This window comes from Balearica regulorum, chromosome 1 (genome assembly GCF_011004875.1).
Source record: "Balearica regulorum gibbericeps isolate bBalReg1 chromosome 1, bBalReg1.pri, whole genome shotgun sequence".
NCBI classification, from domain to species: domain Eukaryota; kingdom Metazoa; phylum Chordata; class Aves; order Gruiformes; family Gruidae; genus Balearica; species Balearica regulorum.
Window position 1 is genome coordinate 80,987,539 of NC_046184.1, and position 18,005 is coordinate 81,005,543.

At 45.4% G+C, this 18,005-nt stretch overlaps 1 protein-coding gene across 6 annotated transcripts; it reads right to left on the reverse strand.

The window, feature by feature from the left end:
* Nucleotides 1-1,311: 1,311 nt before the first annotated feature.
* On the reverse strand, nucleotides 1,312-14,827 carry PTHLH (parathyroid hormone like hormone). Of its 6 annotated transcripts, none has more exons than XM_075761191.1 (4): nucleotides 14,566-14,827; nucleotides 11,774-11,896; nucleotides 5,781-6,203; nucleotides 1,312-1,794 (listed from the first exon to the last, which is right to left on the reverse strand). In XM_075761191.1, the coding sequence occupies exons 2-4, from the start codon at nucleotides 11,872-11,874 to the stop codon at nucleotides 1,785-1,787; spliced, it is 534 nt and encodes a 177-aa protein (XP_075617306.1). In that variant the 5' UTR covers nucleotides 11,875-11,896; nucleotides 14,566-14,827; the 3' UTR covers nucleotides 1,312-1,784. The 6 variants fall into 6 exon arrangements, with proteins under 6 accessions (XP_075617306.1, XP_075617290.1, XP_075617320.1 ...); XM_075761175.1 differs by lacking the exon at nucleotides 14,566-14,827 and adding an exon at nucleotides 13,109-13,261; XM_075761205.1 differs by lacking the exon at nucleotides 14,566-14,827 and adding an exon at nucleotides 12,880-12,946.
* Nucleotides 14,828-18,005: the final 3,178 nt, after the last annotated feature.

Here is an 18,005-nt window from a genome sequence, read left to right on the forward strand (position 1 = left end):
GAAAAGGAAATGATATGCATGTGCTTTATGGCTGTAGTAATTAACTGGACATAAGGAAGCCTTGAATTTCACACTTCGGATAAGTGGATGGGGGAGGATGGGTAAGTTTTTGTCAAATTTTCTTGCTTTTAGTGCTTTCTTGGAGGTAGTTTTCTGCAAGATTGGGTAGAGAGCAGAAATACATCTGTTTTATATTATACGATGGCTGTACTTTGGCAATGGAAAAAGATGGCACTTAAAAAAAAGGAAAGAAGAAGAAAAAAGAAAAGCTTGGCAACTACAGAATGGAGCAACAATTACAAGAACTATCTTAAAATTCCCAGGATTTGTAATTTATTTTTCCACGCTTGCATTTTTCTGATGATGCTGATGTTAAAGGAGTGAGACAGAGGAAATTCAGTAGGATTTTACAAAGCACAGATATCTCCGTGAAACAATCTCCTTTATTCAGGTTGCCCCCACAGCAGCTGCTGTGATTAACATGTGGGTGGTAGTAAAAGGGATAGGAAGCAGGACTCAAATGTTCACTTTAAAAAAAGTGATAGGAGATCATAATTCTTTTTCTATTGTTCTCTGCAGCCAGTGACCATGAAGTAATGAAGATGGTCTCCCCCTTAACTGCAATTTTCTCTGGGTATAAGGCAGAAGTAATATTAACGCAGATGTTTTTCGGAAACAGCCATGTGGCGGGAAAAGTTATTCAAGCAATACAGCACTACCTAGTGATGTGTCACCTACAGTGGTTTCCATGTTTTCTTTCCTTTATATATTCACCCACTCCCCCCCCCGCCAACATAAGGTGGTCCCAAAGTACAAAGAGCTGAGACTTTACTCATGTGGTAGACATTTTCATCTTTGAGTAAAGTTAGTGGGAGCTGAGGACACTGAGCATCCGTCTTTTGAGCAAGACTACGGGATGTGATGTGTGAGCACCTTCCAGAAGTAGTAAGTGCTGCATGCCCTGGGGCTGCTTTTCACGTCCTCTCATTCTCTCATTCGGAGAGTGCAATGCTTCAGCCTTTGCAGGGCTGGGGGGCTGGAAACGTTGGGAATCGTGCTTTCCCTGCAGTGGGGGTCTGAGCTATATGACAGTACCCCCAGGTTGTTCAGCAACTTAGCTGACTTGAAATAGAGCACTGGAACAAAATATGTTCTGAGTGATTTTTAAGTAAAAGCTAATGTGAAAATGTGGGAGTTTGAACCAATGTAAACACATTAAATTTAAAACGATTTTCAAATGTAGTAAAGAAAAAAAATAGTGTTCCTGCTCTTGAAATTCCTAAAGGACACATTTTTCCTTCTGAGTCATGATTTAATTAGATTATATTTTATTAGACATTCTTTACAAATTTTAAAATACTGCTATTATACATGCACAAAGGAAAATCAGTTTGAACAATTGTATGCAGGCATTCATTGAAGTCAACCACAAAACAGGAACATTTTAGGTCAGTTATCAATGTACTCGATATGTATATCTAAAGTGCATTATGTTACAAAATATAGAAAGTCAGCAGCACCAAGATACGTTCACAAAATAAATACACCAGTCAACAAAATAAATTATGGTAAATGTGACAATAATTGTCTTAGCCTTAGCAAAAAAAAAAAAAAAAAGGAAAATTCACAATAACCAAATGTGCAGTTTCAGAGAGCAATGGGGGAAAAAGGTTTTATTCTGAGCATTTACAATATTTACAGGTAATAAATATTTTAATACTTTCCATATGTTCACTATTACAGAATACTGCAATATGTCTTCCAAAAATCTCTTGCTGAAAATATCAGCGCCTCCTGCAAAGAAAAAAAGAACAGAAAAAAATAGAAAAATTAATTTTCACTTCAACTACATGGACACAAAATTAATAGCAAGAGTGCCACAGACTATAATGTGTTGCTAGTAAACATTTGCAGTAATAGGGCCTGTTTAACAATGCTACAGTTTTAGGCATCTTTTCAAGACTTCTACTATATTTCCTTCAATGCAGCTCAGCTAGCAGTATGAAGACCTGCAGTTTGTTACGACACTGAGGCCATCTATTCCACTCTACTGGACACTCAGAGAAATAAGACAGGGCTTTAACATTTTTTAGAGCCTTATGCAAGAAGATTCCCAAGTGCTACAGGTAGAAAGATTGCATCAACCTATAATAAATATACCAAATGCTGAAAAGAAAGTAATACAGTTGGAGAAGTGAGAAATTTGTTCTGAAGATAAGAAAAAGAAAGTCCTTATTGAACATTGTGTTAATCGTACCCCTCCTGTCTTAACCGCCTGGGTGTGGTGCTGGGCTTCTGATCAAAACAGTCCCACGGGGCTACTTGGTCTATCTTTCCTACTGATAGACCACCTGTCAGACAAGGGTCTGTTCATCTAGGAGGTAAATATTTCTGTGCTGTCATGTATATGAGTACATGCAGTACTCATGCAGTAAAGGCTGCTCAGGTCTTGAATGGACCCTTGATAGTGTGTCTCTTCAAGTGCTTGAATGAATGAAAAGACTATAATCCTGAAACTTTCCCTCCATGAGTCAAAGAGATGGGTACTGAAAGAAAACGAGCATCTCGTCGCGTTAAGCTCTGACTCCTGTTGCATTCAGTCAAAGCTGAAACAGTCAGCTGTATACAGTCCTAAGATTTGAGAGTTTTCTAAGGGGTGCTGGAAGCCTGGTGTGAGTTCTGCACTCCTCCCTTCCTTGTGAAGGCATGAGAACAAAAGCAGAGCCTGCTCCTATCCTGCCAGAATATTACTTATACTACAATATTATTTTAAGTTACTTCTTAGCAGAGCTGCAGGAAATGCTGAAGGGTTGGGCTTCTTTCCCTTCTGTCCCTGTGAACAGCACATTTCTGTAATGCACGTTGGTTCCCTGGGAAACAGCTATAGGGCGGAATGCGAAGCTATAAGATGGAACGTGATTTGCTCTGTTGCTGGACTGATCGCCAAAGCTGTGGGTAGCGTTCCACATGGCAGATGTGTACGGGCACGAGAGACACAGAAAAAGCAAATCCTTGAGAGTTTAAGAGGGGGTTTTTATGTGCACATTGAATTGAGACTACATTTAACATTAGGGAGTCTACTCATTTGAAAAGTTTCTTAGGAAATTAGGTAATAACAGCTTGATTGAATTGGAGTGGGAATATAGCTGGAATGTCCATGAGAAAGAATTTTTTAAGTGCCTGGAGTGGAAATGCTAGCATGAAGCTCCTTAATAATTAACTAGTAATATTAGGGTGTGTTCAGGCTATATTACAATATGTATAATAATGGCACACAAGTCATACAGTGTGACTGTATATGTGTGCCTGCACTACATAGGTCTGTTTTTAAGAGGCTGACATTTTTCAATTTGGCTTGGACTTTAGGCTCTGTTTTAGAGTTTAAGCTAAGCCACATCTTGACAATGGGCTCTCTATTAACGACTACTTGCAAGCTGCTTTCTGTGATTTGGTCCCAGATTTTGCAAGATTGGCTTCTTTTATGGGATACTTCCTGTAGTAAGCTAAAAGATCTAGAGAGCGCATTATTTTTGGTCTTTTTTTCTGACCTAAACCCCAAATCTTGGGATTGAGATTGGGCAGAGGGAATTGGCACGAGGATTTTACTTCAGTGCGTTGAGCAGAAAAGAAACGCAGAGATACAGTGAAAAGCGTGCTTAAAGTTCATCTTTGTGCTTCCTTGACATTTGCCCTGCTGCGTTATGCATATCCACACCTTCACTGTAAAGTGGTGATGCTTCTCCTAAGCTGCAGCTAGCCTTAGGGGTGCCACAAAAGCAGCTTCTATTGGTGTGGCATGTGGAAATCCTTTTTGCACACACCTTCCTTGTCCCCTACCTGCAGATAGAGTAGAAGCTGCTGATTCACCTCAGTATGGCTGAGGAATCAACCTCACTCAGGTGTGGTTATTCCTCCATCTAAAATGTGCTTGCCCACCTTGTGCCAACAACCGCATAGACAACTGCACTGAACCTGGCTCCCCCTAAAGCACATATCAGGGAGTTGGGACTTGCTTACATTTAAAGTTTAGAAATTATATCTTTTGCCAGCCTACTGGGATAACTGTAAGCTCATATACTAGCAGTTTCTTAAGAGCTGAACCAGCATATTGTGCTCTGTACTTGTGAAGGAGGAATTTTGTTTTCCTGTTTTATGGCTTTTGCTTAATCATCTTCAATGAAGTATCTAAAATATAGCTCCTTTTTAGGAATCTGGTTTTTGCCCTGGAGAAATACTGCATGTTGGGCAATAATATCCATAAGGTAAAGCTGGAGATTGCCTTCAGCAGTCTGGGCTCCACAGTAAGGCTGCCTGCCTTCAGCCATCCAACCGTACTCGAAACAGAAAGGCTGAACTAGGAAAATCCACGGGGTTGTACCTGTCCATTTTTTACATATCCCATTGGATATACAAGCAAAAACAGGGTAGTGAGGAAAAGAAGTAACAGTCGAAATGCCCTAGGATGTTTTTTCCCTACATTCAAGATTTCTATGTGCCAAAGACAGGTGCTATTTATTGGTCTTAACACCTGTAGAAATTTCAGGCAACTCCTGACCATAGTCCTGGAGCATGCCTTTCCTAAGGTGCTGAGACAAACCAGCCCCTCGTACTTCACTGCTAACTGCTACAGCCACGCCAACTGGTTTACGGTCTGGGACACTGAATGCCTAGAACGGAATGCCGCTAACTCCTGTAGATGCTAGTACAGAAGTGGAGGCGATAGAGCACGTTGCAAACTGTGGCCTGTAAAGCTTAACCCAAGACTGCATTTTAGTAAATCCCACAGCTGGCGTTTCTTTCTAAGGGATTTACTGTGAGCAAGTGGCACTTCTCTTATGTCCCTATTCTTCCAAATTGAAGAGGAGAGAAAAGAGTGGGGATTTTGCTGTTGAAAATGCAAACATTTAAGGAGAACTGAGGAGTGGACGCCTTCGCTTTGTCTGCAAGTGTGCAGACTTCTACTCAAGCTGCGATGACTGCGAGCAAATGAGTCGCTTGGGGCACCTAGGCTGAAGTCTCCAGCTCGCCACTGCCCTGAAAACCCTTCATTGTCATACATGAGGGAAGCACGTCCCTCTCCAAAAGCAATGCTCAACATTTTTCAGCAGCAACGTAATTGTTTCACGAGCTGGCAAAAAGATGGAGCTGAATTAAAAAGTCCTAATGGCAGGGAAAATTTTATGGCAAAAGGCTGGTCTGCATTGTTTGCAGATATTACTAAGAGAGAAATTTTCCGTGTTCTCCCCTAAGGTTAAACAGTAAAATGAAAAACTGTAAAGCGAGGGTAGGAAAGTTGCCAAAAAGGGGAGGCGTTGAGAGGGAGGAAAGAAAACTTCGCCATTTTATAGATGCAGAGCCTTAAATAAAACTCAAAGCTTTCAATCTGCTGAGGCCCAAGCGTGGGACCGAGATCTGAAGTGAGAGACACTACGGTTAAAACAGGAAAGAAAATGTTAATGGCTATGATGCGCTTTCTTTTTGCAGAAATAACTTTACTTACTAGTCACCCAGCTTCAGGAAGCTCATCTTGGCAATAAGTGGTTTACTTGAATTGTTTGTCATAGGAAAAAAAGACTTTGCCACCAGTGCAAGGTGGAAAGGGTACCTACCTCCAGAAAGCACCTTGAGACTGTGCACTGCTTGAAAAGCCACTGCCCAGTTATGAGTGTAAAGGCATGCTATTACTCCAGGCTTGAGTGAGGCCTCGGCCTCACACACCAAAGCATAACAATTTCAGTAAATATTTGGTATGCCCCCCCAAAAGGATGTAGCAGAATTACCTTAAAGTGTAATTATGTGTAGTAACAGAGTCATCCAAGAGTGGGCTCTCGGTCATGCCACTTCCATATATGCCAAAATTTAGCCAAGTCGAACGGGCTCGCCTCTTTTTCTTCTCTTGTTCCTTACGTTTTCCAGGCTTTGCTTTCTTTTTCTTCCCCGATACCTTCAGGGGCTGCTCCTTGTAGGTCTGTGATTTGTTTGTCTCCTGAGTTAGGTATCTGCCTTCATCTTCACTACCAAATCGGACAGGGTAGTTCTTCGTGTTGGTCGCGGGCTTAGGATTAGGTGAAACCTCTGAAGTTGCACGGATTTCTGCAGTGTTGACACCTTCAATTAAATTTTGAAGGAATATTCTTCTTCGTAAATCTTGGATTGACTTGCCCTTGTCATGCAATAGCTGATGTTCTGATACAGCCCGTTTGCTAAAGAAAGAGAAGAGACGAGGGGGAAAAAAAACAAAACAAAACAGAAAACATTTAGGATTTGGTTATTGCCCAGTACTTGGCAGAACTCCTCTCTCCTCTGGCAACGGCAGCCCCACAGTGCCTGTGTACCAGCTCTCAGGCTTGGAGACATCCAGTTAAGTCAGATTGCTGGAGCAAGTCCTGCTTCTCAGAGTAGCTGCTCCCTACAGAGAAGGGAAAGACCTCAGCGGGTAATAATTCTCAGCTGACCGATCATACACCACTAGACCTGGAGTCGGATTAGTCACTGCTGTGTTCTAGGAAAGCATTACAACTCTTAATATATCACGCTTCAGGCAGTAAAAGTAGGAAGGCAGTTGTCAGAGACAGGAAAACTAAAGGATCAGATAATGGAGCAGTCCCGCAAGGGAGGGAATAACAAGTACTTGTAATGAAGCCGGAAGCAATGTTTATACAGCATCATTCTAATAATTTTCTTCTGCTCAGTCATCTACTTCAAAAACATAAATAAATACATAAAAGTGCATTTAAATAAGTGCAGGAGTGTAATGGAAAAATGTTCGAATTTGTGTGCCTAAAATGTAGGCACTTCAGTCCATAATGAGCTGCCAGAGAGGCAGCAGCCTGAGCATCAGCTGAAGTGAGCCTCAGCCACTCCTGTAGATTTTACTGCGTGGCCACTTGTGTCTAATTATGGTTTTAGATGCCTTTCTAGTATTCTATTAAACATAAACTTTTGGGAGCAAATTTCTTGTCTGCTGTGCTCTCTGAGTTTTATGCTAGCTCTCTTCACTGGGTCTTCTTCAAGAGCATCCTGGTTTGTTTGAGTGCGTCTCTGGTACTTTTCCAGAATTTGTGACCTTTTGGTTGACTAACCTCTGTCTTATTTTCAAAGAACTGGGGGATGTTTAGCCATCTGTCTTTCAGAGATGTTCTACTGGCAAAGAAGGTACGAAACATCTGAGGAAAGAAGATACAAGTGGCACCTGGATAATAAATATCCATGAGAAAATGCATGCTTTTTCCTTGATGTGGGATAGATGCACAGCTGCACTGTGAACCAGAGAAAGAGCGCAAGCTGGGATTTTAGCTATGTTCCCATGCATGTTATAATAGCGTTTATCCTTCCAATTGCCCTACTTCAGTGTGCTGAGATTGGCTATGTATCCTCTCATCTTGCATCAGGGTACTGCATGTGACTGGATTCTTACTGGCCAAAGAAAATGAATTCACTGCCTTGTCTCTCGTATAATCATTTGGTCAGCTAGCTGGATAAGAAGTTGTTTCTGCATGTGGGTGAAATGGGAGAAGACACATAACTGTGAGTGGATATTCCTTCCTTCCGTCCCATCCCTAATTATCCTGCTACATTACCAGGTTTCAAAATGTGGTAGACAAAGATAGTATGCTAAACAATTGGGAGTGTTCTGCAATTTATCTTTCTCAGTTCCTTCAGCCAAACCCTTTAGATTTGTGACTTGATCAACAGTAGAGCTATTTGAAATTGGCAACTTCAAGTAGCATTGGTTTAAGAGCATCTCCTTCACTTTTTGTCTTTGTAGAGCTGCACTTTTTGAGTACTGGGTTCCAGTGACGGGTTCAAGTGATATTACATCTCTGTTACTCAGTGTAAAATTCAAATAGCAGCTTTCCCCCATTCTACAATGAAAGCTGACTGTTGTTTTTTCATGAAGTCACACAGTAGGGGTGCTTGCTCAAAATCGGGCCTAGATATACTCATATTTGTGAGCACACATTTGACCAAACATTTTCTATGTTTTAAGCATCCCAAAGTCAGTTTTGGATGACTTCAGGCTTTATGGCAAATATTTTATGCCCTTCAAGTCAATGTCCCTAAGTAAAAATGCAATGTGAGAATACTGAGCTGAACCCATATTCTTTCTTTCTCTTCAGTGCAGCTGTGACCATTAACACAAGCTCAAGATCTCCCCCAGGAGAATTTTTTTTGACCAGTGCACTCCCTGAAGCTCTCCAACAGCCATCTCCAACAACCTTCTCATTAAGGCCAGGCTGATTTGCGAGTGTGCTAATAAAACTTGTACCTTAGACTCCTCTGAGTGGCATACTTCTGTGCTGCTTGTCAAGCTGTCCATTGTGGCTCACATTACATTCCTAGCTTCAGTAATCTATTTTCCCAGGACATTTGCATGGGAAATGCAGTTCTCCTTTCACTCTTCTAGTTTATAAAAAGCATACAAAATCTTAGTGCTTTACTGAGTCTAAAACATTATGTCTCATGTGATGAGCAAAGCTTTCCTACTGCCTCTTGTAAACTACCAAGGATAATTCCTTTTATCACAGACAACCTAAAGCTGCCTTAATCCTGTAATGTGTATTTGATCAATTTACCCACTGTGACAAAATCTTGAATCTCTAAAGCCTGTTATTAAAGCACTCTTGATTGAAAAGCTATTCCATTTTACAGAGCTGAAACCTAAAGATTTTGTTCCAGCACACACAAGGCAGTCAAAGAGCATTAGAAGATCTACATCTTGAGTGAGTATGCATTTCCAAAATAATGCAGGGATTGACGTGTGAGGGGTTAGTGTGCCAAAGAGGGTGGGTTTCTGTTTAAATGTCTGTATGATATTTAGCATCAAGTCTGGCCCCAAATAACATTCTGCTATTCCAGATGATTGTATAACATTACGTAGTGTTACATTTCACATGACTTTTATTACTCAGCCAGACTTAAGGATTACATTTTGCCTACCAATTTCCTTTGTATACTCTAGATCAAAAATCTCCGTAAAACAAAGAAGATGTGGTAGATACATATCTCTTTGACCTTCTGCCTTAGTTATTCAAACAACTCCTGTGTTTGTAAATCAGGGAAAAATACTTGCCCAAGAAGGCTGATGTAAGAAGTGCTTCATAATGGAGATATCAACAATATCTCACCCACACACAGAGTAGGAAGGCAGTGGAAACTGGAATGATTGCATTCACATAATGGGTACGATATATAAAAAAATATTAGGCTGTTAGGGTTAAGATGACCCACTAGAGGTCCCTTCCATCCTTCTATAAAATGCACCTCTCATTCAAGGAAAAAGAGTCTGACCCCAAACCAAGCCCAGTAAATGCTAAGCTTACACGTGGTAGGCACTTCTGAGAGAAGCATGTTGATGGTTTGTATTTGACTGGAGTGTCCAAACTGATTACTGTATCCAAGTACACTATGCACATACGAGACTTAATGTCTCATTACGAGGAAAACAGTAGAAATCCATGACTTGTGACTATTCTGACTTCATGTACTTCTAGATAAGCTGTTCTTTTCAGGCACATTCTTTCTTTATTTTTTTCACTAGCTATTTAGCGTCACTGAGAGGCAACATTCTTCAAGCGACAACTTTCTGTCTCAGAGTTGCTCTTATTTAGCCGTTATTATCCTTGACTATTCACATTGGGTCTAATCGTAAGTTCAGCAAAATAACTGGAAAGGATTCAGTCAGCTCTCTGTCTGGATTTTGCAAGACTGAGTGCCCTTGCCACTGGCTCCAAAGGGAGTGAAAGCTGCTCAGCCTATCTCAGGGTTAGGAAAAATATTTTGAAGAGATCTGGGGACACGATGCTGCAGTGTCTGGGCATGCTGATAAAAATATCTAATTTCACTTTGAGGCATTACTGGGTTTCTCAGAAGTTCTTTAGCAGCTAAAGCATTTCTATAACAAATAATAAGTCTGGCAATCTTTTCTTGGGACAATTTGCTATTGCTTTCCATGCGAGATTTGCCTCAGTAAAGTCTGTAGAATTAGGCCTATGTAATTTTGATTATTTTTGCATGGCTATAATAACGTGCTTCAGTATTTTCATCCGTTACTGGTTTAAGCCTTTGACTGAAAAAAAATATCTCTAGGCTTAAGTGAGTTATTAACCATTAACTCTAGGAATGGTTTGTGGTGATATTAAAACAGGACACATGTTTGAATGTGGTGTCTGTGTTTGTGCTGTACCCACAAATAAAACTACGTGAATGCCACTAACTGACAGCTAACTGGTTTCTTCTGTGTGTTTTACATGCCATAGCAAAGAGGGAGCTGAGAAATGCATTTTGACTGTTCAGCTTCCACTTTTTTTCCCCCCTGTCAGGATGGAATGGGGATGTTGGGAAGACCTCTAATCCTGACCTTTAAAAACAAGTGTTAGAACAACACTAGCTTCAAAAAGAGAAAGAGTGTTTCTTAGCAAATCTAACTTTTTTAAAAACAAATTTGGCTTAGATCCATTTCAGAGTTTCCTAGCCAAGTACATACAACATTTGACTGTACTTCAATTATTTTATTTTTTTTTAAATTTCTGAATCTGAAGTTTAGTTCCTCTATATCCCAATAAAATAGTCTCAAATGAAAGAAATAATATTTTGCAGGAGTACAAAGCAGCTAAGCATTAATGTACTGGGAAGAAATATCAGCAATAACATGTTCTACACAATTTGCTGGAGGAGATTTATCATAGCTGTCTGTCTGGTGCCAAGGTTTAGGTGTGTCTGAAGTCACTTCACCTGAGGGATTTTTTTGTTGTTGCTTGAATGGCAGAGGAAGTGCTATTTGGAGATCTTGTCCTTATATATGTAATAAAACAGTTACAAGGAAACCCATCTGAAATTGTTTGCTGTGTCATGTTTCCCCATAATTTGTGATTGGATTTTCCAACCCTCTTTCTTCAACCTGACTTCCTTTTGAACTTAGTAACAATACAGCTCTCCCCAGTATGACTGCAGTGTTTCTTCCTTAGAAAATCTGATGCAAGTGCAGTGAAAGCCAGTGAGTTTGATGTGTGAGACAGCTGCTCCTACATCAGCCCAGTGGCTTCTCTTCCGCACTCTGCGTAGGGGTATTAGTGTAAACCATGTTGATTATTTGGAAAGAGCAAAAAGGTTATTTCCTGAACAGACTCTCATAAGTTACATTATCCTTTATCAAAAATATGCTTCTGCCTCCAAGTCAGATACTGGACTCCCTTTGGATTTTTTTTTTTTTTTTCTGAAGTGACAAAAATCCAAAGAAACTTTTTTGGCACTTCAGTTTCATGATGGCCCTCACTACTGCACGTTTCCCCTGCCCTTATCAATATTGGCTCCATGCCAGTGCTGAAGAAGTGTATGGTACTTGGTGTACCGTACAGCAGTTTGATAAATCGGGATGCTCCCTACTAGGACCCTCCCAGGTCGCAGAAAGGTGCATGGGCAGCAGCGCATGGTGGACAAGCACACAGCTGCATTGCTGATCTCCCTCAGAAGAAGAGACCCTCGGCTTTAACATCTCCTTCCCAGAAGCTTTACAGGTTCAGGCAGCAGCAAAGCGCCCTTTCCCTGCCCCAAACGCCCTCTGCCTACCGCTTAGACACCACCAGTGAGCACCTGGGGCAGGTAACCCGGAGCCGCGCCGGGAGCGCTGCTGGAGGCTGCAGACACCCCCCCCCCGCCCCGGGCTGCTCCTGCCGCCGGCACCGACCCGGGGAACCCGGCCACCTCCCTCCCCACCCGCACCGTCACCGAAGCGAGAGAGGAAAAAAAAAAAAAAAAAAAAAGAGAAACTCACAGTCTGCGGCTGATCCCCTCTACTGATCTCCCGTACGAGGGCACGGAATAGCTCAGCAGAAACACTGCGAAACTCCACTGCTGGAAGAGTTTAGTGAACATTGTATCCTCCGGGTCTTAAAACCTGCAAGGAAAGGGAGATCAGTCCCGAGTGAGACATGCGCCAGCGCCGTCCTCAAGCATACCCGCTTTCGGCTCTACCAGCTCCGAGGTTGGGAAGGAAAAGCAAACTTCCTGAGCTCTCGGCAGCGGCTCACTCCTTCCAAACTTCGCTCCGTCTCTCTCCCTTCCTTGCTGTCTGCCTCTCCCTCCCTCCCTCCTTCCCTCCCTCCCTCTTTCTCTGTCTCTCGCTGCCTGGAGGCAAGGTCTCTCTCAATATATAGTTAAAAAAAATAAATCACCTAGCTCCTATCTGAATCGAGTTAGAGAGCGCGTCCATTTGTCTCCTACGAGCCGTGTTCAACCCTAGTCCGCTAAGCCGCTGTCTCAGGGCTTTATGTTACAGGAGCAGCTCTCTTTGCAGATAAGGAAAGATTCCCAAAAGCCAGCACAGCTAGCCTCTTCTCTGTAAACACTCGCGCAGGGACACACACACACACACACACACACACACAGAGATTCAGGCGGGGAGGAGGGGGATGCATCTATACATCTGTCTTTAAGTATACCTCTGGAAAAAGGAAAAAAAAAAAAAAAAAAAAAAAAGTCAGGTTCACGTCCTCTGTTTCCGGAAAGTTGGATCCACAACTGTAACAAGGAAAGGGAACTCCAGCAAAGAGCCGTGCCTAGCTGGAGAGCCCGAGAGGTCTCAGAGGAGCGGTAGGTAGCCCGGGGAGGCTCAGAGGCTGGGAAGCATGCTTGGCTCCGCAGGTTGGATTGGGCTGGAGCCTGCGATGTTCACACGCTCCGAAGCAGCCTCTGGGAGACCTGCGGGAGGACGGAGGGTTTTGCAAAGAGATGGCGCCCTAGGAACATGTGCGGAGAGAGCTAGAGCCCGGGCGGGATACCCACAGCCGAATAGGAGACTAGAAATCAGCGCTTCCCGGGACCGGAATCAAAAAGGAGCGGAGAAAGGGAAACACCCGACAGCACATGCACTCAGCAGACCCTAAGGATTCCGGCCAAGCTCTTCGCATCTTCTGCAGCCGAGCTCCTCTCCCTCTCTCTCTCTCTCTCTGCCCCCACCGCTCCCTTTTCTGTGTTTACCCCGAGGTCAGTGCCTCCCCTGCCGTAGCACCGTGGAAAGGGCGATCCCCCCCATCAGTGGCGATACTTTTTAGATCAAGCCCAAAAGCCCAACCTGAGATCGTTGCCGCCTTTCCTTTCACACACCTACCGTTGTTCGCCGCAGTTCCCTTATTAGCTGGAGGGCTGATTCTTAATGATGTTAATTGTACGCTAGTAAAGGGGAGGGGGGGCTAAGGGGTTGGGCTGGGGGAAGGACTCGCAGTCTATGAACGCAGGCGCTCCTGGCCAAAAAAAGTAAATTAGTGGAAAGTTTTCTCCTCCTCTCCCTCTTTCGCCTTCCACTATTCCCTCCGTCAATCTGGCCAGGGCGTTGCAAATATCTGTGTCAGGTTGCGCTGCCGTGCGAGGCGGGCAGCGGCACGGGGCTGCGGGGGCAGCGGCGGCGGCAGGGGCGGCGGTGCCCGGAGCGGCGGGAGCGCGGCCAGCCCCCCTCCGGGGACAGACCGTCGCCCCCGCGCCCTGCCGGCAGCCCCCCACCCCCCCCTCCCCAAATTTTTTCCATCACAGGGAAACACTTATGTAAAAAACAAAGGTGACACAATCCGCCCCCTTTATACAGCCGGCTCGCGCAAGAAGCTGCCCCCGGCTATTACGAAGTAAAGTACAGGGAGAAAGCCTGGGGGGTTGCTGCGCCCCTTGCCCCCATCCCCGGCGGCTCTTCGAAAGGGAAATACTTTGCGAGCCAATCTCCTCTTTGACGGCAGAGGATGGGCTCTCCCCCACGCTGTGGCCCTGTCCAGGCGGACAGCGAGGAACACCTGGGGACGCCGGCTCCGTCCCGGTAACATCCCGGGACCCCTCACGGCTCCGCGGCCGCGCACTCTCCGCGGGGCTCCGCTCCGCGCCCCGCCGAAACCTCCCCGGAGCGACCTGCCCGCGGGCAGCGCCGTTGCCCCCAGGTACGGAGGGGGTCACTTGTTTCTGCCACTGACAGCCTGATTTGCAGCAATGCTTTCCCAACACCCTCACAAGCCGCAACAAAACACCGAGGTGTGCCGGCTGGTTGCTCCTTCTCATCCTGTTCCCGTATTAAGGAACGCTTTCTGGAGAAAGTTGAGGTGCAAAGCAAATAATTTTTCTACCTGCAGGTTATTTTGCATTAAACGACGCTTGCTGCCACAATTTAAAAGCCCAGATCCTTAGCCAAATTTCATACCACATAGGCAAATAAAACCGAACACATAAGAGCTGAAATAGAAATCATGCTGAAAACATTAAATCGTTTATGCTGTAAATAAATTCCCTGAACACCTGGTAGGCTATAACTTAAAATGTATAGCTAATAGACTTCTTTGATTTACACTGCCCTTTCGTCTAATTAAAAATAATTGTGACATCCCCTGAAAACAGCCCCCACACACTCACAGGTCTATTGCTCATGTTAAAGGTAAAGGGTCCATCAAATATTTTTAGAATTTCCTTTCCCCCAGAAATAATAATAAAAAAACCCCAAACACCAAAAACCCAACCCTTACGGACTCAGGAAAAATAAATAGCCTTTATAAACTTGGAAAACTGAAGTTTCTTCACAATTTATTACTTCACCTTTTCCTTGAGTTACAGCCCTCTGTGCCTCTCAGAGATCACCCTGGCCAACAGTGGTTGATCTTCTCAGCAATCGCTTCCAAAACTATGTTCTATCCTTAAGAAAAAGAAAAAAAAAGTGAAATAAATGAAAAAAGTAACACTTTTCAAAAGAAATCCAGCCCTACAGAGTCTTTATTCTGCCTGCAACAGATTAGTGCTAAATAAAGGGTGTTAAAAGCAGGTGCTTTTCTCCCTTGCTGCTCTTTTTATTATGAAGAACAGAAGCTTCTCCTAATATATATAGTGAGGGAGACCCTTCTCTATTGCTTTTATTGAAAAGATCAAACTTGTGACATCACTAACCACCTTCCTATGGCTGAGTTTGCCTCATCTCTGCCTCAGTGGGCTTGGAAAAAAAAAAAAAAATACAACCCAACTATGGCTTGCTAATATGGCAGGAACTGAGCAGTGCCAAACCCGTTTAGGAGACTTACTATCATACCATGATACCATGCCCTGCCCGCCCCCCCGCCTCTTCTCTGAAGCCTGTTTGTCATCTGCAACAACCGGCGCAGGGCTTTTTCTCCTGCCACCTACACAAATGCTTAACTCGTGAGCAAACTCATCCTGGTACCTAGCCTCACCGCAAGCCCGAGCCTTCTTCCGTGGCAGGACGGGGCGAAGAATTCCCTCTACCATATTTTAAACTTTCCCCTTCCCCGATGGATGGTACCCGCCCGGCTGCGCGGAGCCGGGGATGCGCACCCAGAGAAGCAGCTCCCGGGGAAGGACCCACCGCCACCTGCAGCATCTAACACCGCCGGACCTGACCGCTCCTCTCTGCCAGCTCTGGGCTTCGGGGGGGGTGGGGGGGTGAGAGGATGAGGCTGGAGGGGAGGAAGGACCCGCGGAGCGATGCTTTGGCGCAGGTGTGGGGACGGGAATCGCGCCGTCCGGCGCGATTCCCGTCCCCACACCTGCGCCAAAGCATCGCTCCGCGCATAGGGCACCCCCGGGGCACAGCTAATCCCGTGTCTAGGAACGGGGAAAAGGCACAATTTTGTCCGGATTTCACCTGTCGGGGCCTCGGTTACGGTAGGGCTCGTCGCCAAGGCGAGGTGCTTGCGGCGACCGGTTGTTTTCCCAGCCGGGGCGAACGGAGGGACCGGTCGTTTTGTCGGACCTGAAAAAAGTCTTCAGCCGCGGGTTGCTGAGGCAAAACCCTGTGTTTGCCTTTCTGATCAAGTCCTCCCTGCCGCGACAAGGCAGATCTTATCATTTTAGGTTTTCTGCCTCCCTTTTCTCCCCCCCCTTCTCGCCTCAAAGACAATGAGATTTTGGAGGTATGCCGCGCTTGGCTTCTGCCTCCTTTTTCCATACGTATAAACAGGCATAAATCAGCTTTCCTACGAGGAAGTTGACCTGGGAGCTTGGCTAGGAACATAAGTCCCGCTTCCAGGTTTGGCACATAATTCCCGAGCGGGGAAAAGGGCCAGGGGTTGCGGACGGGCGGGCGACCGGGCTCCCCCAAACGTCGCTCTGGAGCAAAACCTTCCCCTGAAAGGAAAAAAAAAAAAAAAAAAAAAAAAAAGAAACAACCGGACAACTAGGACAGGTTCAGCTAATCGGAGAGGAGTTGCCATTGCAGCCTCAGAGAGACAGAAGGAAATAATGACTAAGCCCCCGGTCGGTGCTCAGAGACAGGCTAAATCCTTAGCTCCGCAAACTTCCCATCCTTCACCTTTGTGAAGTTCCGCCTCTCCCTCCTCCCTCTTGTTTTATTCACAATAAAACATTTTCGTCATTTCCCCTCCCGGATTTCTATAACCTCAGTTGCACTCGTCCAGGGCTTCGGTTCAGACGGGGAGTTTAACCTCCCCAGTCTTCCCAGGGTGGAAAAAATGGTGTTCAGCAAAAAAACACAGGCATGCTGACTGCTTGAGAATCTGGCGGGGAAGGGAAGGGAAGGGAGCGGCAGAACACCGATTGCTGGACTCCTGCGAGGACCAGAAATCCCCTGAGACTTGCACAACCCCTGTGATCTAGCAAGACGCAAAGCCAGCGAGCGCAGCTCTCTGCAGGCAAGGTGCGAAGTCCCAGTGTTGGTTTTTTTTTTTTCCAGAGCTCCCGGGGTGGTCTTGAGGGCAAGACTGTTATGCAGCTAGTAGCAAAAGCAATTGCTTGCAGATTTAGGCAGGCTTTCTAGCACATACTCATTCTCGCCCGCAACCTAGCCCTCTTGTGCTCTGCTGTCCCCAGCTCCTATAAAGGTTGCCTTCCCCCCCTCTGACTATCCCGTGGCTGTCAGGGATGAGAAACTCCTTAGTCCGCGTCCGACTTGGTATAATCTTCTAACTGGGCGAAAAGATTGCTTAGGGAGAAAGACACCGTTTTTTTTCCTCCCCATCAGCAAGACCCAGACGTTCCGTGGCACTCCATCTGCGCACAATAATCTCCTTTATTAAACAATGATAGAGTAGCTGAGCGAGAGGCGGCTGGAGCTCCTCAAGTTCAGCTATTGACACAATGAGCGGTTTATTTACACAATATGCATTTAATTTAATGCACTGTAGGAAAAAAAAAAAAAAAAACCAACAGAAAAAAAGAAAAAAAAAAAAAGCTGTGGGGAACCGAAGAGGGTTTTGCCAAATCTTCTGTCTGGTTCCTAGAATCCAGTAGACACCGAAAGGAATAATTTTCAAATTTGAGGGCAAAGAGTCAGTTATTAATTCATAAAGCCTGTCCCTACTATCTATAGCCCCGCGGTGCAGGCGGCTGGCACCCCGCGGCGGCGCAGGCGGCGGAGCGCGGACGGGCTCCGGCGGGCGGCGGCGGCGGCGGCGGGGCCGGTGAGCCCCAGTGAGCTGTCCATGGTGGTGCCGGGCTCCGGCTTCCCGCTCCGCCCGCTCCGCCCGCCCGACGCCGGCCACCTGCCCCCGGGCGCCCCCCGCCGCCCGGCCCGGTCCCGGCCACGGCCCCGGCCCCGGCCCCGGCCCCGGCCCCAGCGGGACGCTGCCGCCCGGCTCCGGCTCCGGCTCCGGCTCCGGCTCCGGCTCCGGCTAGGTGAGGAGCGAGGTCGCAGGCCGCCGCGTCCTGTGTTACCGGCTCCCTGACCCTGCCTTCTCCTAAGGTACAGCGATCCAGCCGATCCGTGCTGTTTCTACTCATAAAGCCTCCAGGTGAATCCGAATCTATAGGTAATTAACCTGAAAGATACAGGCAGCTTTTAGACCCCTGTTGAAGGAAGACTTACAAACATACCCTCTCCAAATGTGCATAGTAAGCATGCTTTCAATGATGCATGTATTTTCATTTAGTGCTCTGAAACCTTAAGCCGTTAAGCTGCCCCTCTCTAGGTCTAGTCTTGAGTTTAGCTTCTAACATCGCTTAACATAGATTGTTTTATTTGTTCCATTTTTGAGACTGAATATCTATTAAATACCAACAGGAACAAACGT

Bases quoted from the DNA above. Each gene is read 5' to 3' on its own strand.
- PTHLH (XM_075761191.1), bottom strand. From the start codon at position 11,874: ATGTTCACTAAACTCTTCCAGCAGTGGAGTTTCGCAGTGTTTCTGCTG. The intron at 6,204-11,773 runs GTGAGTTTCTCT...CTCTTTCTTTAG, and splicing joins GAGGGGATCAGCCGCAGACT to CAAACGGGCTGTATCAGAAC.